We start from the raw sequence: 23,254 nt of genomic DNA, 5'->3' as shown, positions 1-23,254 counted from the left end.
TGAAGGTTTAAGAGCTGAGAGGCAGGAGCTCCGGGCCTTTGATTGTGGCCTTCGGTGAACTGACCAGGTAAGACAGGCTAGGGCTTTGGTTCCTCTCTTACAAGATAGATGGACTGTCTCAACAGCCTACAACACTGAGAGCTAAGTGAATAAACAGTCAGATCAAACAAATAAAAAAATATAACCTCAGATGCATCATTCCATCATGTGTGAATAATCATAGTGCAGATTCTATCTTTATGAAAGGTGTGTGCTTGCTTTGTTTAAAAAATTCAGTAGTTAATTCTACCATACAACTGGAAAAGGGGACACAATACACTTGTTTTCCTCCTGCTCTGTTTCTGAGATCCTCTCTCACACATGAAGTCTTATACTTTCAGAGGAGAAAGCAAGACAATGCTCCCGAGACAACATAATGTTGACCAATGTCAACAAAGAGCTCTGAGTTTGATCTTAAGAGATTATGAAGGACCTAGGTGTCTTTCTGAAGAATGGGCAAATGATTTTGTGTAGTGGCATTTCATTTGTATTTTAATAAATAAAGCTTGTCTGAAGATCAGAGAATAAAACACTCTCCACTGGTCAGCCTTACAGACCAGGCAGTGGTGACACACACCTTTAATCTCAACAAGCACACTAGTTTGCCATAGAAACCAGGTGGTAGTGGTGCACACTCTTGATCTCAGCCCCCGAGAGAAATATAAGATGGAAGAAGACAGCTCTCGGACACAGCCTCATGCTAAGGATTCCTGGAAGCAGGATCGCTATTTCAGACTGAGGTAGAGATAAGAGCCAGCGGCTGGCTGTTTTGCTTTTCTAATCTTTAGGTTGACTCCCCAATATCAAACTCTGAGTTTTTATTAATCATGCTACATTGAGGGAGATGACTATGTTAATGATTCCGATCCTATCATTAAACAATAGGTACAGGTAGCCAAACAGAATAGCATCTTTGTTGATCAGATAGGGAACAAGAAGTAAAATGTGTTCAGTTCACAAGCCTCCTGGTTCTGCTGAGAGCAATGCAGTTTCAGGCATCTGCTCTCTGGGTTCCAATCAGATGATTGCTAGCACCATCCTTACGAAAAGCTAACAGAAGATTCACTACGTTTAGAAATGGCAGGGTACTAACCAAGCACTCCAAGACGTATTTAAATAGGTGGTTGCCTGGTCCTCTGCAGAGGCCTCAAATAAGCATGGACTCAACTTGCTGCCAGCGTGCTAACAGTGCCCCTTACAGCTCTAAAGCAAGGACAGAAACTCATGAACATGGGAGGAAACCCATGTTTGCTCCTGGTTTCATTTTGTTTCAGTGAAAACACAGTCACCTGGAGGGTATGAAACTCCCCATTGAGGACACCCTAAAACCCCCAAGTTAAGTCTCAGAGTGTCAGGACACTCAGCAGAGCATATGGTTCTTCACTTATGTCCAAGCTCTCTGTCCTGGGTCAGTGTCCTGAGAGGGTGCAAGGCCCAGCATCCTGTGGCTTGTACGTTAATGACCCTTCTCTTCAGGGATTCTTAGCAAAGGCCCTTCATCTCACGCATGCCACTTTCTAGAGGAGCTTTCTCTAGCTACAACAGACTTTGTTGTTCATGATTTCCTGAGTGCATATCTTAGTTCACTGTGTTTTCTGAAGCTGTCACTCCACACCACATACCCCAAGATTCACGGGTATGAATCCTAAGTACTTAATTCTCTTTCTGTTTGTATTGCTTTACTTTGTGCTTGAGACAGGGACTCAGACTCAAACTTATCTTGTAACCAGGCTGGGCTGAAGCTCACTATGTACCTATGTACCCCAGGCTGCCGCAAGCTCTTGGAAATGCTTCCCATGACTCCGAGTAGCCTTTGGACCACTGCCTCTGTCTCCGGGTTTGTGGAGAGAGAAAGTACGATCGTCCCATGCATTTGTTCTTGCCATACCCTGCTCTGCACTCTTAAGGGTAGGGAATTTGAGGCAAGGGAAGTGGGTGGATGTGAAAGATGAAATAGAAATTGCTGAAGAGATGACAACCTTTTAACAAGAAAATTGTCAGATATAAGTTAAAAGTTGATCTGCAGTATGCAGCGATATCCAGGTATGCACAGGTGATAATCACACTGTTGTGGGACGGGCTAGTGTGAGTAGATGGTTTCCAGTCTCCAAATGGTCAACTCCGGATCTACATTCTTTCTCTAGGATAAAGAAAAGGAGTAGGAGATAAAGGAAGTGGGGAGGGGAAACCTCCATGAAAAGAACAATGAATATCTTTGTGCTAAATGTAGAAAAATAATTGAGAGAAAATGGAGATCCGAGAGACAAAGAAAAGCACAAAGCTTCTAATATAACAGGCACATATTCGTGAAATAGAAAAACTTAACAAAAATCACTTTCAGAGTTTTAATTTCTTCCTAAATGTCCAAAAGGCAACATTAGTATGGAATGGAGTCTCATGCTTCTGAACTCAGCTACATTAGAAGCTAAGGCAGGAGCTCACACCTTCAAGCCCAGCTTGGTCCCCATAATGAGATCTAGTCTGAAGACAAAAATAACACTACGAAGAAGGAAAGAGACTGGAAATGAGGGTCGTCACTCAGGAGCAGAACTCTTACCTAGCAAACAGGAGACTCCTGGCTCCATCTCAAATGTCAGAGAAGAATACAAGCAACATTCTAGAGAACAATCGCGTTATAAAGTCTTTGGTGGTAGCTGAGCGGCACAGACTCTAATATCTGCATCACAGATCTTCAGTGGGGGACACTGCCAAATCTGACAGCCAACCAGAAGTCTAACAGTGAGAGATACAAAGTGCAGGAAATGAACTGTGTTGCTGTCAAAATTCAGCAACAATGGGACAGGACAGGGACTAGAACCAATGGAATGTGAAAAACAAAAATAATCACAACTACAAAACCATAGGGCCTTATCTCAGACACAGAAATTGCATTCTTTTTAGCAAACGCCAGATGATTACAATGGTAGGCCTCCCTAGCCATCAAGACCCAGCTGAGGGACCAAAAGTGTGCCTAGAGGCAATTGGTCACATATGCTCACCTGTCCTTTTTTGATTAGTTCTGAGGCCTAGAAAACCTGCAACACTTCAGGCCAAGGTTATCTTATACATTGTTCAATGTGCCTAGGTTAACTCTAATGGCAGCGCCATCTTGGAGTATCTCCTTCGAGAACTCCATGATAACGCCACACTTTCCCTTGGTATCCTAACTCTAGCCCTACAACCTGGTGATGGGAACATTTGGCCAAGTCTTTCTATCTCTGTCACTATCTCTCTCTTGAACTCCTCCTACTTGTTAACACCAGACTGACCTTCCAAAAGTCTCAACTTGCCTACCCACACTCCTATTCTCAAGCCTGAAGGACTCCCTATCCTCAAGGTTCCTTTTATATACCATTCTGGTGGGTCTCCCAGGGATGTTCTGTGAAGGAAACAATCATTGCAAAAAAAAAAAAAAATCAGCCTGGAGGGTCAGAGCTGGATTCCTGATGGCAGTGGTTAAAGAGAAACCTTGGATGACTTCCTCTCTCCCTCATAGTGGACTTCCTCTTCCCTCCAGACATTAGTGTGACCTTTAACATAGTCTTTCTGTAGATGGCTATTAGGACTAGACGTTACTATCTCTGCAGAAAGCTCAGCTCTTTGTCACTGCACAATAAATGCAGAGTATTAGCATAAACTTGTTTAGATCCAATAGATGGATTCTCCCTTCCCTGTATTTACTCGACTGCCGATTCTCCTTAGTTTTGTCCAGTGCTGTAGGGCATTGAGAACACAGTTTCTTTACTGCAAAGCCACGTGTTCTCTGGGCATCTCAAATGTACAGAAAGTATTAATACGAAACCTCTAGCAACTTGACTTCAACTCTTTCCGTCTCGTTTTCTTGCTCCCCATGGAACTGAAGCTCCTATGTATCGGATGAGAATCTAGGACTATGGTGGGGGCAGGGGTTTTGTAAGAAAACAGTGAATAAATTCATCTTCTCTACTAACATTATTGATAAACATGACTCATGGTTGTTCTCCTTCAGTGAGCCACACACACCAGAACAGTATAGCAGGGACTATCAAATTATAGAAAATTTCTGATGTTCACTTATAGGACCAAGGAAGTCTTCAAAATATCTTTAAAATAACAGCTCTCATTCCTATTTCTTATCAGATAACAAAAGAATGAAAGAGTTGGAAATCCCCCATCAAATCCGAGCACACAATCTTGAGTGCTTGGCTCAATAGTTGAGATGATTTGGCTTGAAATAATTAGCACATTGTACACACTGTTTAGATCAGAGTCCTGCAAATTGTTCCTTCTCTATAGACCCCCAAACTGAATGCTCCTTGGAGGAGTAGATGTGATAATAAACATAAACCATGATTTAAGTGTAGGGTACAGTGAGCATACAGTAAGTGCCCATGTTCTAAGTAGGAGTTCTAAGTTCACTCGGGGGTCTATCCTGAGACCAAGTCTTTCCATCATGGGGGAGTTAATGGGTGATCACTGAGGATATGACAGGGGGTGGCAGATAGAGGCCATTTATCTTCACACATGGTACTTGGGGATTGTACCTTATGGCCTAAATACTCTCAACCTCACCTAGAACTATTTTCTTTCTCTGAAGAACTTAGCAGTCTCAAGTCACTGTTTGGAAAGTCTTAAACCACTCCTTGTCCAGAAAGCCAAGGTAGAAGGAAGCTGCCGACATTCTGCTGCAGCTGAGACCATGGTGACAATCTGTTCCAGGAGCACCTTACAGAACCATAAGGACTCAGTGAAGAAAACTCAGCAACAAACCAACAACAACGCTTTTCTCTGGGTGGGTGGTGGTGTGTGCCTTTAATCTCAGCACTTGGGGGTGGGGCAAGCAGATCTCTGAGAGTTCAAGGTCAGCCTGGCCTACAGAGCTAGTTCCAGGACATACAGGGCTACACAAAGAAACCCTGTCTTAAAAAAGCAAAATAAAACAAAAAAGAAAAAAGAAAGGAAGAAGAAGAAGAAGAAAGAATGGAAGGAAGGAAGGAAGGAGGGAAGGAAGGAAGGAAGGAAGGAACGAAGGAAGGAAGGAAGGAAGGAAGGAAGGAAGGAAGGAAGGAAGGAAGGAGGGAAGGAAGAAGAGCGTTTCTCTCTCTGTTAACTTTTAGTTCACGTCCATCCTCCGCCTAAACAGTTTGCTTTCTGGACCTGTTCTCCTAAGCCACAATAACAATTAAAATGCATATTATCAGGGATTTGCATGGGAGCAACAGAAACCTTCACACACTGGGAAGAGTACTCCTTGCACACAACACTACAGGGAGCCATCCCAGCTCTCTCCTCTCCCTTCTACGCAGCAACATATTTCAATCCAACAATATGTCAGTCAAATTAGCCTGACTCTGAGTGACTATCAGTTGCTCTGGTGAATCAACTCTTTCAAAGTTCCCCCAAATCCCAAATGAAAAGTGACTAAAACTGTCAAGGTACCCAGATCTTCCACTCAATGCTATGAAGAGGATGGCCCATTTCTACCTTCAAATCCAGTAGGCAGCTAAAGTACACACATTCTCATAAAAGAGCAGCCTTTGCTAGCACTGCTAACATGATGCATGTCTTGAAAATTGCAGAGTGCTACTATTTGGAAGAGTCTCTGTTTTGTCCTCTCCCTTTTTGTTCCTTTTCCGAAGAGGTAGCAGTTTCCCCTCAAGCTCGGCCACTAGCACCCTTCCCCTTAAGAGCCACTTAAATGACTGATGGTTAGAAACATGGCGGTTGGAGTGGAGCCAGAGAGTTTAATGCTCCTGCTCACGCCTAGAAACTCCATAGTTTATAGTGGGGTTAAACATGACTTGACTCATGGAAGGATGATACAATGGGGAGGAGGATGGGGTGATCAGACAGGATATTTTGGTGCAGCCAAAAGTAGTCACTAAAGCTTTAAGAGGTGCTGTCTGTGCATGCTCACTGTGCACTCTCCTGAAGGTTATGAGCATGTGCCGTTTATTTAACAATGTCCCAGGAAAAAACAAAGCTGGGGGCTTAGCGGTTAATAGGGCTTGTTACTTTTGCAGTGGAGCCAGGTTCAGTTCCCAGCACCCATACTGGGCAGCTCACAACTGTCTGTAACTCTAGATCTACAGAGATCTGGTGCCGTTTCTGGACTCCATGGCAACAGCACTCATGTGGTACACATAGATAGACAGATGCCCAAGCAAGCACATGCACACACACACACACACACACACACACACACACACACACACACACACACACAGTAAGACTTCCTAAAGGTGACCAAGACTAGTGCTTCTCTGGAAGAGAAACGGTTTAGTGGTCAGATTTCCAGTAGTCGGAGAAGGAAGACCTTAGAAGATTATGGAAATACAAGGATGCAAAAGAATGCAAAAGTTTCTGGAGTCCTAGAGACATTCTAGATGTGCTCTGCACCTGCAAGGAGTTGAAATGTGACTAACCCGATAAAGAAAATGAATTTTACAATTTCAATTGTATGTAAATTTAAATGTAGACAGTCATGTGGAGCTATCACAGTAAAAAAAAAAAAAGGCAACTTTGCTAAACATCTATCAGGAATAGTTGCATAAGTTCAATATTCCAGCAACAGGTGTATAAACATGGACTAGTATTCAAGACTACAAAACTGTAAAACCCCTGCAACCATTATCTTCAAGTTGCAAATCTATCAGGCTTTATCTGCACCATCTAGGGACCAATCCACATTTCCCATGCCCTCAGAGTCAAATCCAATGGACCAATTAAATGAGGAAGTCAATCGTTTCTGCTTTGCTCTCAGTGAGTCTGCCCCTATCTTATGATACCCACAAGCCACAAGAAAAGCTAGAATGGCGAGTGGAAAAACATAATCAATACACCCAAATCAGCTGGACATAGCTGATGGAGAGCGGAGATGGGGTGGCTTAAAGAAAAGTGGCCTTCGCTTCCCAGGACAGTCAAAACAGGAGGCACCAGCGTCCACAAACAGATGAAGGTAGAGCTGCTAGAGTTTGAGATGTGTTTTGTCAGCCCAGTAGAAAGCAAGTGCGGCACCTGATATTTCTGAAACTTCAAGGGCCCTTAAACATTATCCACTTCAAACTGTTCTACAGATATATAAGCAATTTGAAACTCAGGGTAAAACAGCTAAGCACTCAGTGTCCCCAAGATAATAGCCACACTTGGTCTCAGCTCCTTCCTTTGGGCTCCTCCTCCCAACTGTCTCTCTGCCTCTGCTGAGATCAGGCAGAGCTTGGAAGAGATAAGGAGACTTGAGGCCACCCCACTTGCCCTACCCTGTGGTGAACAGAAAATAAAGAATGGTTTAACCAACCGTGAGAGCTCGGTTCAACACAAAAGTGTCCTGCCCTCACATCTAGACACAAAGGCCATGTGACTCACAGATCACCAAAGGTCTCAAAGGAAGAAAGTTATTTTTAAAAAAGATGATTTACCATTTTGTTTTCTGAGGATGCCACACCTTTTGTTAAAGACGTAGCTTAAGCTCTATTCAAAAGCTACATGGGTGCAAAGGAGACAGTTGCAAGGGTCCAGGCAAATGGCATCTCCTATTGCTGTGTTCTCGATGACTCAGTGGGACAGGAGAAAGATGCAGAGATGAAAGGCAGTGATTATCTGGAGGAAACCCAAGGACTTGGGGCTAACACTTAGGGGTCTATCAAGCTCAAATCTCGAGCAGGGGGAGAAACCGAGGTGACGAGGAACAAATGCAGTAGATGGGGCTCCCTGTGAGCAGGACAGGGTTTAGAAAGGTTTCACCTCCCATTCAGAACTTTCGCCAAACAGAGCGTGTCTCCACATCAGAAACAGAGAAAAGAAAAGGGCAAGCGTCGCTGTGTCTCTGTGTGCCATAGTTTTATAAACCTTATGCTTTACCCAGTCCTCCCCCTCCTCTCTCTCCTCTCCTCCCTCCCTCACCCTCTATTTCTGTTTGACCGAATCACACTTAGATAGGGCTATCCTCAAACTCATGACCTTCCTGGCTCCCTCTTCAGAGTGCTGGGATCACAGGCTGATGCCACCAAGCCTGGCTTTGTCGCAAACGTTTATTTATCTACTTACTTACTTAGGTTTTATCCATTTGCAGTACTGGGAATCTAATAAACGTTGTGTGTGACCACTCAGATCCTCTACCACTGAGGTACATTCCCAGCCCAATGCCTGTTGTTTTTGTCTGAATGCTGTTTTTGAAGTAAAATTCCCCACCATTTTGTGTGTATTGTCATGGAATGCTAACAGAAAGAAGAAAACCAATACTGGAAATGAGGTCACTTCACTACCTGGACTTGACACCCTTCCCTGGTTCTCATGCAGTCTTCCACTGGCCTATGCCACCCCACCGCTGCAAGGGCAGAACGCTAACCAGCGCTGCACATATTAAATGCAACATACTTTGAAATGCATGCTGTGCTCTTATGAATCAATCCTTGATGGAAAAAGAAAATATCAAACAAACTTCCAATATGGGACTTACATTCTGGTGCTGCTCGTCTTGTTGATGATGACAGATTTCCCAGTTTGATCCACGTTGTGATCCAGTCCAAAGTAGGCTGCCACCCGATGGACCAGCATCCTCTGATACGATGACATCTGGGGGAACTTTTTATAGTGGTTACTGGAACGGGATTACAGGAGGAATGAAACCGGCATCTCCGTTTCGTGGCTGTAGCATGTTTTACAGGCATTTCCACAGCACTGTCTCCCTTATCCAGAAACTCTTGCTGTCTCTCATTCCAGCATCACCGGACGCCCTCTCTCACAGACAAATTCCTACTATCACAGATTTATTGATCAGGCTGCGCTAGGCTTCGCTGTTTCGCAGCCACACATTCGTCTTGTCTGTTGCAAAGTGTTGTGGTGTAGTTCATGATACCTTATCAACAGAGGCAGCCAGAGGACAGGCTACACGACAGAATAGAGATTGCAGATGTCTATCTGGAGATGTGTCATTACCCAGTTTACACCAAACACAGCACAATTATTTCCAGGCATAACTGACTGCAGACAGCTGGAGCCCATTAAAAAACTATAATAAAAATGAAAAGGGTCGCTTCTCGTTACGACTCCTCCATGCTAATCAGTGTCCCTCTGTTTATGGCCATTTTGTCACAAAGTTAACAGGCAGGGACACGCATGATCCAAGCAATGACCACTGCAAACTGCAGTGCCCTCTCCATTTTGCATACCAAGACTCATTTGAACTGATGTTTTATCTACCCACACCTCTCTCCGGCATGATTCATTAACTCAGATACTGAACTAAGACATGTCATCAAATTAGCTAGCATCGCCATCGAACATACTTGCTGTCACCAATGAAATCAATCATTTCCTGCTCCATTTTCAAGAGTATCATCCTGTCCCTGAAAAATAAATGTTCAAAGGAAAGGTCTCATGTACTTTTCAGTTTCCAATGGGCAAATACAGTTTATCAAATGCAAGGGGAAAGAAGAGAAGACCTGTGTCTGATTCGTCTCCAGATGCTGTGAATGCCTTGGCTTGCATGCCATAAGTTTGAACTTAGGATCTTGCTCTCATCTCTCTTTCTAAGTATTTGGTGCTGTTAAATGTTATCATTTTAATGCTAATTATGACATGTAAATTTTTGAATAATAAACATACAACTGCTAAAAACTTCAAGTCAAAAGAAACTGGAATAAAGAAAAGCTGGAGTATTGATTATCCAGGAATATGCACCTGCACTGGGGTATAATTGATTGATGCACTATTGATCATTTTCTTCTCTTCCTTGGGGTTGGGGAAGCAGAGCTGGCACACTCTAACTTATGCAATGGGTAGTTATATAAATATTATAGCCAGCCATCCACTGGGAGAGAAAGCTCAGGGGAGCTACCAGAGGAGGCCATTTGTGTATTATGCTTGATTTCTTAGAGGTGTTTTGATCAATCACCTTGCAATATTCTATTCGAAGCCCCTGTGCCCAGATAAGGGGCCTGTGCCACCATTTACCTGGAATTGTTCTTCAGCGTGTTGATCAGAAACTCGTGCAAGTCTATGCCTGTAGAGTCCGTATACTCTTGGCTGCAATCTGAAACAAAGAGCAAGATGCCATTGAGTTGTCAGGGTTGATGACGGGGACACAGGGGAGGGAAAGGGTTTGTAACCTTTCCGAATTCCTCCCTACTCAGGTCAAGTTTAAAGGAAGCTCCTGGTGTGAAAATATTTGCTGCCTGGCAGGTCATGTCAGAATGGAAGTGAGATTTGAGAAGATGCTCTTGATGGTGGGAAGACCCTGGTGTCAAAGGAGGGGAAGTGTGCACACTGGTGGTGGTAGAGTGTCAAATACCACGTGTTCTCACTATGCTGAAAAGCAACGGGGCACTGCCTCCACATGACAGATACATCCAACCCACAGAGACCTCAAGAGCTTGCGATCCCCTGACAACCTTTTCTGTTAAAATGGAGCAGTTAAAAAAAATAAAGCTTCTATTATAAACTATCTAACTATTAATCAGTACAAAATGGGGCAGGGGATAAACATTTTTAAGTCTTTCTGGTCTCCAGGTGCTGGATAAATTCAGGTTTGTACAACCATTTTAGAAAGTTTAATCTCTTTCTTCTTATACCCTGTAAGCTTGAGGTTTTCATCCAGACAAAAGCTAACCATTTTAAGCAGGGATATGTTTGCAGGGCATAACATTAAGAGTAGCTGCCATTCCTCGGCTGGTGGGATTCCCTGAGCTGTCTCCAGCCTGACTCTCTTCATGACAGTTTGACTTATGTCTACTTTGCACAATTAGAAGGATGCCAGCACTCTGAAAGTCCTCTACTGCAGGCCTGCGACTTTAGAAGGAATGGTGTTTTTTTCCCAAATAGAGATGTGAGTTTTATTTACAAACGAAACAACACGAAACAGTGTACAAACACAGAGAGCAAAGTCCTCTGCGCCAGGGAGTCTGCTGACTGCACACCCGTGTGTGGCTTACTGTGGGAAGGTGTTGAGGTCCTTGCTGTCTGTCTCCTGAGATAAGAGTGAGAGTCGAGATGTAAAACTGTGTATCACCATTGTTAGCTAATCCGAGTCAGTTGTCAATGAACCTGAATGCTAGAGCAGATTTGATTTCCCCTTTCTCCCTCCGCTTGTCACGGAGAACAGGAGATTCAAAAGTGAAATCAAAGAAAGAAGTGATGCTAAAAATAACCTCTCTAGCTACACAAATAAGGGAGCAGGGACAAAAAGACCATTAAAAAAATGAGGTTGCTTTTTCTTTTTCTTTTCTTTTCTTTTTTTTCTTTCACATACAGGACCATTTGGGAAAATAGGTACAGAATGCCCGGGCTGTAAAGACGCATTCAGTTTGCAGTGTCTTTTACCTGTACTTGTGCCCAAATTAAGCAAGGTAAGGAAATGATGTTCAAGTTCACCTTTTGATAACATTCTGATCTTGGATTTTTCAGAGGGTTTATCTCTGTTTTTATCCTTTTCCTTTTCTCTCTCAGAATCATCCTTCCTAGATTTATCCTCCTCTTGCAGGCTGGGGAAACTGGAAAGCTGTAAATGAATGGATTCCTGTTGGGGAAAAAATATAATAATTTAGGGCCAGACGGAACCGCCTCTGCCTGGCTTCCATTTTGCACAGAGGTTAGTAGGCATTGAAAAATGAGAGCCAGGTATGGATCCCTCTTTCCTAAGTGGTTAAAAACAATTTAGCTTGTCAGAGTCAAAGAACACTTGCTCTTTAAGGCGAACTAAAATCCAGGAGTCAGTGGGAGGTCAGAAGACACATCTAGCGCTAAACTTTGCCTCATGAATATTAACTTTAATCAAACTAAACTCCTGTAGAACACAACTCTTATTTTCTCAGCTTTAATTTTAAATGTGTAGGGGGAAACATTCCTTTATCTGTTCATGTTGGAACCATTGTCATGTCTAAAAAAGGCTTCTCCAATTGCCTTTCAGAGTTCCTTATAAGGAGAAATGTGCACAGAGGCAGACAGGTTCCAGGAGTCATAATCACAGTTAGAACCAAGGGAAAGAATGCACTCAACAGCCAGTTTACAGGAGAAAGCCTCTCGTGGAGCCAAGTCAAGAAGGGTGCATGTGCTACGGAAAACTAACTCTGATGCTGTGAGCATCCTAGACCTGACGTCATAGTGATTGCTTACAAATGTCATTCTTACTTTGTTATAATTCAGAGTCATGAAAAGCTGCTATTGTAGTTGCTTATTTTATTATTTATTTATTTTCTGGGAACAGTTCCGTTTGTATTGGTTGACACAAAGTAGCCATTACTTTGAAAGCACATTTGCTTCTTTGAAGCAGAATGCTCCAAATGATGTTTTGTGGGGGCTTTGAGTTCCTGCAAACTCATGACAGGAGTTATGATGAACTAGGGAGGATGAGGCCAGGTTATGTATATGTGAAAAAATCTGCTCAGGGGCACTGCTTCATTATGTGGGGGCAGGGGTGGGCAATGTTCCCAGTGAGGAAGAATGTTTCTCACAGAACACGTCCTGCAAGCTCACCTGACCTATGACCTGTGACACTGGTCTTTAACTGTGCCCAGCTTGGGATTCAGAGTGGCACTGATCAAATCTGACTAATTGAATAAGCGCAAGGTAGCACTCCTCACAGCGAGCTGTATGCTTTGTGAGGGACCCCATTGGAAATGATGACTCGAGGGAAGTCACCATGGTGGCAAGAGAAGAAAATAGAAACAAAAAGATCTCTAACCCCCACAATACAGAAGGTGAGATAAAACACGCCACCGCCATGCATTTTTAACTAAGCTGGGTCTTCTGACTCCCAAGAGTTTATTCTGTGGATGGATATATGCAAGATACACAAAGCAGAGTGAGGTTCTACCGTAGCCATTCTTTGCGTGATGAGGGACAGAACTGTCGCAATCCAGGAGGGTTCAAGTAGGACCTAGGGTTTTGATTTTACTTTTACTCTTTCAGGAAATCCCTGAACATTGCCTGCTGAGATGTGTCTCAGGATGGGATGGGAAGAGTCAGTCCATCGGGAGACTCGGGGACAAGCTGTGAACACGTGAGTCAGGAGAGACTCCTTCTTCAGAACTCTTGGAACCATCCACCCATCTCTAAGTCGGAATCTAAAACTCGCCATGTTGGCAATATATTCCATACATAAAAACAGAGGCCAGAGACATCCACTGTAGAAAAAGGGCACAAATCGGTGCTTTGTGTTGACAACTGCTACACTCAGGATTAAAAAAATGTTTTCTACACATAAATATACAGTATGGTGTAGAAAGAACACACAAAAAGTGCTGTAGAGGTGGTAAAAAACAATCTGTTATTTTTTAATATTTTTATTGATATGCTCAATATTAAAATACAAGTGTTAATAAATACATTGGTACAGGATAAGCTTATACCCAACAACAGTAAAAGAATGATTCAAGTTGCAGAAACACACTGGTCAGTAAATAATATAACATTAGAAAAGCACGCTTCCTTTAACTCAAAGACAGACTGAACCATCCATCAGGTGTGGGTCTGAGATCAAGTAATACAGGGAACGAGAGTTTTCCCCACACGAGAAAATGAAGGCAGTTTTCCAAATACTGTGAATATACAAACATGGGGGAAGCGATACATTCCATGTACTGTATACTTCTGTGGGAGTCAGTCCGCACATTTTCTAAGTGTCCAGTGGTATCTAGTGAAGGCAATACATATAAACTCTAAGAAGGGACCACTTGCTTATATATGTGTCTGTTGGTTTTTTACCAACCCCGTATCTCCGCCATTCTTTGGCTAGCCAACAGAAAGCTCGAGGACCCTAGCTCTCTCCTCCAACACTAGTCCTGTTGTCTGGGTTCAGAACCAGCAGGAACAAAGCACCGTTTGCACCCACTGTGTGGAAGTACCTAGATCTGCCTCTGGAATGGGTGCTATGATACAGGTGACCCCTACCAAATCTCCTCCTGCTCCTTGTGAAAGGAGAAAAGAATAGATGACGTCTACAGAGGCTGGCCTCCTCTGCCTGGCTTTAGCAGTGAGGGACAACTGGGCCACTACTTCTCCCAGAGTCTACAGGGTTTCACACAAACCATATGCCGTACATTAGAAGTCATCAATCCACATTGATAGTACAAGGCATGATATTCGTATCATTCTACCTTTTCCATCTCCATTAAAAATAGAAGCACACAGAAAATGCTGAAGAAAAGCCACATGTTTCTCAGAGCCCAAGTTTAAAAGAAAAAAAAGGCTGTATACGAAACACAACGAAGGCTACTGAATGACAGCTTGCTTGTGCCTCTCCACATGAGTGGCATGTTAAGAAAATGAGACTAGAAAAGAAAACACTCTTAGGACAAAATCTATAAGGAATTTGTTTTTTGGTTCTTTTAAGGAAGATGCTTTCCATGTTCTCTGTGTCAGTAAAGAGAATGCAGAGGATTTCAATTAAAGTGAGAAGGGAGGACGGGATGAAGGAGAAGCCGAACAAATCCAAACAAAAGCTAATGATTTTGTAATCAATTTTTCCTCCCTTGGGCTCTTAGGCAGATCATCTGACTTGTGTCTTGACTGCCTTTGCCTCTGATAAAATAAGAAAAATTAATCTGCATCAAGACTGTGTTTTGCAGAAGTAAATATAATGACTAAAAGGCAAAAAAAAAAAAAAAGGCTATGAATCCATTTGCTCACGAAGAGTTTTCCTGGACTTTAAGTTTTGGGCGCCAACTCATCTTGCAGAAAGGAGCAAAGGTAAAGATGACACAGCAACTAATTAGTATCACATTCACCACCAGCTCAGATGCTTTTCTGGATCATTTTGCAGTATTCTCGCAAAAATAAAATTAAAAAAAAATCTCTCTCAAAAGGCCATAAGGGTATTTCTCCAACACCTAGGGCACCTTAGCCACTGTTTCTTAAGTCTCATAGGAGCTTACAGTTGTGTGGGATTTTTTTGTCTGTTTGTATAGGCAGGTGCATTTGGACAGCTGAGAGGTAAGTTGTCTCCCTAAAGACAGGGTGCTTGGGGACATATTTGGTTCAGCCTTATCAAGAGAGAGCCTTCGTGGACATCCAGTACTATGGTGCCCACTTAGATCTTTTTTTTTTAAAGTTAAGTTTTAATCTAAATTCTTTTGAGTTTCTTTCCATTTGCAGTTTTCAGAGAGTCTGGAACAAAAACAAATGCAATATCCTGTTACACATTTAAACTAGCTGTGTATGGGGGTGGATGGGTGTGAATGTGGGTGGGGGTATATTTGCATATTTGTGGGAGGCACACCGGGGTGTATGGGTACATGTACACGTGGAATCGGAGGATGACCTCGTCTCCTCTGGTGCCATCTACCACTTTCTTTTTCTTTGTTTGAGACAGTTTGTCACTGAGACCTGGGGCTCACTGACTAGACCCTAGGATGGCTGGCCTTTGAACCCCAGGAACCAATTTGCCTGACTCGACTTCCACTGTGGTGAGAGAACAAACCATGGCCAGCTTTTTAAGTGCATTCTGGGGGTTGAACTTGGGCTCAAATCCTTGTGGGACAAGCAGTTTACTTGCTAGGGTATGGACCCAGCACCAAACTTCTAAGTATGCAGCCTGTCTCAGAAACGGGATGAAGCAAGGAAATGCTTTCTCCTGTTCCTGTCTCTTCCCTAAAACACGGTTTAGTGTCAAAGTAGCAATTGGCCATTCACACAGAGATCGAGTCATGCAAGTCCTTCCCAAAGCAGACTTTATACCTGGTCTTGATGACTGTCCCCTCCAGATCTAGCCGAAGACTCTTCACAGACAGCCAGGCTTCTGGTGAGCTTCCCTTTGCCTGCTCCTGACTGGGGATTGAGGAAGGCGGGTAAAAAGCAGAAAACATTCTCAGTCTGTCAAAGCATGGGCACCACAATGGTACAAACATTTCCGAATCAGGTTGCTCGGGGCAGGATCTAAAGTGCTGCGTGATTCTGTGTGCGAAGGGCAAAGAAAGAACACGAGAACCCTTGCCAAAGGGGGAAAGACACACTTATGTAACAGTATTTCACTCTCTTGACCCATGTGCGTGATGGGTGAATGGCTACAACTTTGTGAAAATATCAGAAGAAACACTCCACAATGAATTTCCATTAAAACTAAATTAGAAGGTTCCACTAAGGAGGCACTCCAAGTACTGAGACAATCTCCAGTTATTTCTAGGTAGAAATCGCTTAGAAGATTGAAATGTCTACTCCAAATTTACCTTCAAACAGACAAACAAAAACTCCTGGGTAAAGCAGCACTGCAGCTTGCAGTGTTCAAAATACAAAACAAAAACAAACAAAAACAGAGAAATTAGAAATTGGAATGCTACGGGTGTCCAGGTCGTGAACAAGAAGCACCTGTATCAGAAAAAAAGGTTGAGGGTCACAGCCATGCTGTAAGAGAACAGCCAGGACCCACCACAGCCTGGCTGTGGGGCACACCTGCGGCTTTGATGGGAAATGTGTGATTTACTGGAAGTGGTAGTGACTCTCTTGGGAAGCTGAAGATCCCTACCTTGGATTTTCTTCTCTCTTGGTTCTGAGCTGCCAGTCGCCGCTGCATGGTAGAAACAGAAGAAAGCAAATAGTCAACTCAAGAGAGGCTAGCGGAAGACAGACAAGGGGTGGGGGAGAACGGAGGAGAGAGATGGGAAGGTGGAAGACATCCTTAGCATTGATAATGGAACTCTCCTCGGTGGAAGCAAAGGTATTCTGATCACCACCAGGAAGGACACCCTCCTGACCAAAGTCCCAAATTTTGACATTGTCAATTATAGTCCTTGCTTCTCAGAGCAAACACAGGAGAGAAGAGAAGACAGTCTGGCTGACTGATCGTTATGTGATCATTGACCTTTGAGGAGATTGGCTCATTGAAAATGCTAACACATTGGTAAATCAGTTAAAAGAAAACCTGTACCATTTACAAGCTCAGTTGACCTTCCCTGAACCAGAGCTTTTTCTTTGTAATTCACTTCCTGCTTAATCCTGCCTCTCCCCTGCTTCTTCCAGCTGCTGAAAGCACCCACTCCTCCCCCTAGTCCTTTTTAGTGTTCTGACTCTTCAGCTGGGGACTCTGGAGGTTAGACTGTTCTGATAAGATTCAAACCTGAACTTGTCTGTGGTGAATAGAATACATGACTTTGACATTTCTCAGCTATGAGCTATGTCTCTGTCTTTCCATGAGACAGGGACTCTGGGTCAAGATGCCAAGAGCATCACACTCACAGCTTGAGGTGGTCTAGCGAGGGGTAGTGGGCTCCTGTATGCAGATTCAGTAATTAAATATGCTCCTCTGAATTGTAGTTTTCATTTCTAAAGGCATCTTGTGGTTTCATTTAAAAACAACAAAACAAACAAACAAACACAATTGATGAGGATTTGCCCATTGATCCCTTGAATCCTGGACTACTAAACTCCTAAAGCAGTTTTAGATGCTTCCTAGAGGTAAAAGGCTGAGGACAAGCCCCCCTGGCTCACCTGAAGTTCCAGCTTCTCCTCCTCATCCAGACTTTCCGATTTGAGGATGCCATTTTCCGGGGCAGACTCTGGCTCTGTCCGCCCTTCCTCCCCTAGGGTTGGGTTCAGTTCTCCTTGCTCAGACATTCTCCCAGATGCAAATTAAAACAACGAGGTTTTAGGCCCTAAAAGGTTATACAGTATCAGAAAACAATATCAGTTTGCAAAGGAAGCGTTGCCAATTATTCTTGAGCTCCCTTGCGTCCCCCTGCGAATTCACAGGCAGAGGTGCAGGCCAGCATCCCTGCCAACTTGCCAAGCTCAGGAGGATCGAGCAAGGCAACACCAAGCAGCAAATGCACACACAGGAGGCAGTTACGTCAGCTCAGCCTCAGCCTCTCCGTGCACACACCGGCGCATATGCAGGCCCCTTCTGTGGAAGTGAACCAACTAATCTTAGCTGAGACACGTGGCTCCCACCCAACTCTCAGTCCCCACATTCTGCTACAGAGGGAAAGAAGAAAATGGGGATAGTACCCCAGTGCTTCAACAGGTGACCGCTAACTTCTGAGTCAAGAGTGACTTCTGGGGAAGGTGGTACCTCAGATATGATTCAGAGAGTCATTTATAAGTTTTCAACCATGGAAATCCTCCCCCCCTCCATCAGCAACAAGGAATACAGTGTATTGTCTTCTGGACAAATAAGGAGACAAAATTCAGATGGAAAGGTTATGATTTCCTGTACACCTGGGATCTGCTTTTGACCAGGGTCAGCTCACACAGACTTCAAATTAACAACTAAAAAAGCAGCAGCAACCACCTCCTGCTTAGGACCCTGCCTGGTCCTTTTGCTACAGCTCTGGAGGAGCCCCCTGTAAGGCAGGGGGGACTAAGGACTGCGGCTGTTGCCCCTGCCCCTCCACCCTCACAGAGCACTGCTCTGCACACAGGAAGTGGTTTTTCAGACTTCAATTCCATTATTGTACCCCCCCCCCCACACACACCCTAAAAATCTCTGGCATGTCTGTGTCTCCCTCTAACCTGCTCACAAATCGTTTGCTTATTCACTTCCTGTTCACTTCTTAATGTATGAAAAAATGAAGGGGAGGAAAGAAAGGAAAAAGTGAGAGGGAGAGAGGGAAGGCAAGAAGGGAAGAGAGGGGCGGGATTTGGACAGCTGCCGCTTAGAAAGTCCTGTCTTTGACAGACTTCCCCGCCCTTGACTGTCTGGTCCTAGGCGGTCCAGAGGTAAGGGGCATAGAGCAGCTTATGCTCCCATAGCTCTGGGAGTGTGGTTGTATTAGCACTTACTAATTTAGTAACTTTATTTTCGGCTGGAAGCAGGAGACAAATGAAGACCATGGCAAATTCGATTGCTAATTTGCTAAAACCCACCCTGACAGAGCAGATGGCATGTAACAAAACATTTCAAGCACATGGACCTATTTGGCAGAGGATTGTTGGATTGCAGAAGGAAAAGTTTCAGTAAAGGAGGCAGAGGTTTGAGCTGGTTAGCTTGCTGATTTTAAGTTTGGAGAAGTTTTAGGATCTGCCGCCTTTGGGCAAATTTCTTCCTTCTCAGGCGCACCCAGCATGTGTGCTTAGCAAAATAAAAGTTTCATTTTCCCATTGGTGAACAGCTCGCTTTCTCTGAGCAGAAGACAAAGAACTTCTGTTGCCCAAAATCAATTTTCAGAGTGCGTCAGTTAAAAAAAAAAAATCAAAGAGTGAGGAAACAGAGCTCTGATTTTCCAAACTCCAAGCCCAAGGGCTCCCCGGACAGACGCGTCCCTACTCTGAGGTGGCAGGTGGTGAAACGCTCTATGCAACAGGAGCTGCAGCCCCAGCGCGACTTTACCTTTCACACGGAATTCCAGCGGGAGATCTGGACGAATGACTGCCGGCCGGCTTCTGTCGTTCTGCACCGGGAGAATCCACACAAGTGATCAGAGGTAACTGCCGTCCCATGTCCCCATCAGCAGGCCAGAAAGTCCATCTCCGGGCAGTTCCCTTACACAGTCTGACACATGGCCGACAACCTGAAAAAGGAGCAAGAGTCAGTCATCGTGGCAACAGCCGTGGCAGGCGGCAGGCGGGAGAGGCACGCAATAAGTAAGACTGGGTTTCTAACACTAATGACCGGCTTCCAGCAAATCCCTCTCCCAGCTTGCTCCAGCTCCACCTGGCCCAAGCTGCCGGCTTCTTCTCCAATGAAGGCTACAGCCGGCTGTTCAAGTCAGAGCGGCACCCACGCAAGGAGCTAAAATTAACAACTGAATTATGCACCGAAGATTACTCACTTCAATTTTAACCTTTTTTAGTGAAATCTCGCACTTTGTATTTAAAAAAAAAAAAAAACAAGTTTGTGTGTTTGCCTGAATGAGAATCAAAGTCACCTACATGCCAAAGGTTTGTCCTTTTTGTTTCTAAATGGAAGCCTTTGTCTAAGTTATAGGTGGATGGGGTGCGCTTTAATTCCGTGAGTCCCTCTGTGAGAGGTAACTTCACGCAGTGTGTATTCAGGCTTTGCTTTAATGAGGCCTTGTCTTTAAAGTTTAAACGAGAGAACTTTTGCTTTGCACTGGCCCAGCTGAGAGAGCGCTTTCCATTACGCTGACTGTAGCAAAACATCCCTAACATCCAGGCTTCATGGTGAACAACCTCTCCACTTCCTCCCTTCCCTTCGCACCGGGCCGGCTCTGGCAGCTGCGCATGGCCTGTGACAGCAAAGAATCGCTGTCGCAGCATGCCGCGGATTGGCACACTCCAAGCCCCTGGTGAACAAATCCACGCTCTAATGTACACTTTCTTTTCACGCAACTCCTACAGGAGCAGCCGCGCAGACAGCTTGAATACAAACAGAGAGTCGGGGCTCCTGATGGCGTTTGCCAAAAAGCAAACCACAGCCCAAACTCTCAGCCTCCTGTTGGTGGGGGAGCACACCCGCTGACTCCAGCAGCAGACACACCTCTTGGGTCCTATCGCCTGTGAAAACAAAAGCTGCAGCCAGCTACTGCACCAAAGGCTAGAAACCCTTCTCCTTGCCATCTCCTCCTCACTAGCTTAGATAAGCATGACTGGTTCCTTTCAGATTTGGCAATGGTGCTGTTAATAGCATACTGGGTTACAACGCCATTTGTTGTGCAGTGGGAAACAACTGTTGAAAATACAACCAAGCATCCTATCAATAATTTCTGATTTTTTCCTCTTTTTTTACCAATGGATAATTGGTTTTAAAAAAATGTATGTTAGAAACCATATAGGCAAACACACATCTCCTACAAAATGGATCACTAATTGAGAGTCATTTTTTTTTATTTTTCTATTCTGATCTCTTGTACCACAGCTACTACAACAGATGCCCAATTGTAATTTAATAAAAAACTAAGAAATGGTCAATTCGCTTGCAAGCCCATTATCTAGAACAAACACTCCTGTTAGATAAAGTGACCGAGTGCTTTTGTGTGTGTGTGTTGCTTTCCTCTTCCCAAAGTGAATGAAATTACTGTGAATTATCCTGAGCCTTTGCTCCTTTCCCTGCCCCTCACAGTTGTACAGGGACATTTAATCCAGCACACAAATGACAATGGCATTTCAAAGCCAACCTCAGATACCCGTCCTGGTTCCAGTAGGAGGATGTAAGATATAATCTTTCCCAAGAAGACGGAACAAAGTCATACTCACGTAACTACCCGAGAGCTAACTGCCTGGGTCTCTGTGTGTGCGTAATTTCCAGGACGTGTTTTGAAATAGAACTGAACTCGAAAGTCAGCGAGGTATTATTCTTACACGGCTGAATCATGAAGCCATCATCTCCCAAGATAAAAGGGAATATGGGCAGATGGGAGTGAGCAGAGAGGAGCATATGGATCGCAAATATTTTTGTAACTGATTAAAATTGTTCTCTTTGCTGAGGAAGCAATGCCAGGAATCCAGCTTTCTGTTCGCCAAACCAACCCCACTCCTGCACTGCCATTTCATGCGGATCAGGTCCAAGGTCTCTCATTTTTATCGAGAGCCAAAACTATATTTAACAAATATATTTTTCTTGGCAAAACTTTGTTAATAAATTTTACTATCAAATTTTAATTTACATAATAAAAGGACAGAAATGGCTATGTTATATAACATGTAGCATGTATATATGTATCTATATTATATATAGATAATACACAAACGATAAGTTACTGGAGTTCTTTTATTGCCATTATTATTGTTACTTTACATTGAATAACTTTCATGTGAATGTGGATAGATGGGCATGCATGTGCCATAGCACTCGAGGGGCAGTCAGAGGACAACTTGTTGGCATTGAGTCCCTCCTTCCACTGTGTGTGAGCTGGGAACTGAACTCAGGGCATTAGATTTGCCACAAGCACCGTTATCTGCTGAGTCATCTCAGAGTCTCAGAAACACTATTTTAATCAGGAGTTTGGAAGTATTTCTTAGCAGAACCCATAAGTATAATGAATCTACGGAAAACTGACACAATGCTCTCCACTGTTCTACAGAGAAAACATCAAATAAAATGATGATTATTACACATCATCTTAATGTTGCTTTTTAGGTCCTATGTTTGCGCTAGAATTAAAAAAAATAATAGCATATGGGATTAAAAGGGGGAAACGAGGTGAAGAGAAAAATATAACTCAAGGCATATGTATATTATGTATTTTATCCCTACCAATAAATCATACACGTCCTGTTGTATGTATCTATGTGTTACATACACCAATCACGGAAGAGCCATGGAGAAGTGGATAGGCCTTCTCAGGGTCGAGCTAAATGGGAAGTTGAATTCTGTCTACAAGTTGAGATGCTCCCTTCATTAGTCACCCCTTTCTTTTTTTTTTCTTTTTTTTTTTTTTTGGTTTTTCGAGACAGGGTTTCTCTGTGGCTTTGGAGCCTGTCCTGGAACTAGCTCTTGTAGACCAGGCTGGCCTCGAACTCTCAGAGATCCGCCTGCCTCTGCCTCCCGAGTGCTGGGATTATTAGTCACCCCTTTCAATATGCGAAAAATTAACACACAGATGACTAACCCGATGCTAAATTAGTGTAAGTGTTTTATGACAAGACAGCACCATCAAGTGACACAAACGGTCCCTCCCACAGGCTGTTTGTCAGTAGGCCCCAGAGCTGCAAATGAAAAATGCTTGCATGTTAAGTGGCAGCGGTGACTTGATGGTTTCCTCTGTAAGGTGCAAACTCGGGTGAAGTGAAATACGAACCAGTCTCCAAGTGCTTGCTTGGTTAAAGCTTATAAAGAATTTTTGGCATTTCAGATTAAGTTTAAAGAAGGTTAAATTTTGGAATGAGAGACCTTCAAAAATGAGAGTAATGATACTGAAAAGTATATATACATCAGTATCTTTAGAATCGTCTCAAAGTTGAAAAAAGAGTGAAACCGTCCCAATAATTTAATAATTACCCCATAAATTTCACTTCCCATAGATAGAAAAATCTAAGTTCTAATAGATGTGTGAGAGGCATAGGACCAGGAACTTTACCCTTTAGTCAAATAGGTTTTTTGTTTGGGTTTTTGTTTGTTTGTTTCTTTTGTTGTGTTTTGGGGTGGTTTTTGTTGTTGTTGCTGAGCCAAAACACAGCAAATATTTTAAGATGACTAAGCTTGCATGCAAATGAGAAAATTGGCAAAACATTTTGGAAAATAAACTTAGGAGAATACCTCTACATTTAAGAAAAGAAATGTTCTACAGATACCCTTTGTGCAAGGATTTATTTGTATTTAATTACATGAACCTATTTTTGTTGTTGTTGTTTTTTGTTGTTGCTGGTTTTTCACAACAGGGTTTCTCTGTGTAGCTTTGGAGTCTGTCCT

At 43.4% G+C, this 23,254-nt stretch overlaps 1 protein-coding gene and 1 long non-coding RNA gene across 16 annotated transcripts in view; one reads left to right on the top strand and one right to left on the bottom strand.

Moving 5' to 3' along the window:
• The window catches only part of Arpp21 (cAMP regulated phosphoprotein 21), a 168,117-nt gene that overhangs the window by 102,619 nt on the left and 42,244 nt on the right, over positions 1-23,254 (bottom strand). For 6 of the 15 annotated variants that reach the window (XM_048423573.3, XM_048423571.3, XM_048423572.3 and 3 more), the window contains exons 2-9: positions 19,274-19,454; positions 17,437-17,600; positions 16,475-16,516; positions 15,691-15,780; positions 11,389-11,533; positions 9,973-10,051; positions 9,306-9,365; positions 8,477-8,617 (exon numbers count right to left, since the gene is read on the bottom strand). In XM_048423573.3, coding sequence (XP_048279530.2) covers positions 8,477-8,617; positions 9,306-9,365; positions 9,973-10,051; positions 11,389-11,533; positions 15,691-15,780; positions 16,475-16,516; positions 17,437-17,562 — 683 coding nt within the window. In that variant the 5' untranslated portion in view covers positions 17,563-17,600; positions 19,274-19,454. Of the gene's footprint in view, positions 1-8,476; positions 8,618-9,305; positions 9,366-9,972; positions 10,052-11,388; positions 11,534-15,690; positions 15,781-16,474; positions 16,517-17,436; positions 17,601-19,273; positions 19,455-19,555; positions 19,623-19,815; positions 20,056-20,383; positions 20,407-21,099; positions 21,162-23,254 lie in introns of those variants that run through there. The other 9 variants (XM_085688939.2, XM_085688940.2, XM_085688941.2 and 6 more) reach the window with 5 other exon arrangements.
• LOC146894514 (uncharacterized) lies at positions 19,453-20,814 on the top strand. Its single transcript, XR_015001674.2, has 2 exons — positions 19,453-19,824; positions 20,245-20,814. It is a non-coding gene; the product is annotated as an uncharacterized LOC146894514 (long non-coding RNA).

The sequence above is a fragment of the Myodes glareolus genome, chromosome 4 (assembly GCF_982192425.1).
Source record: "Myodes glareolus chromosome 4, mMyoGla1.1, whole genome shotgun sequence".
Lineage (NCBI taxonomy): Eukaryota > Metazoa > Chordata > Mammalia > Rodentia > Cricetidae > Myodes > Myodes glareolus.
This window is presented reverse-complemented; position numbering and strand designations above follow the sequence as displayed.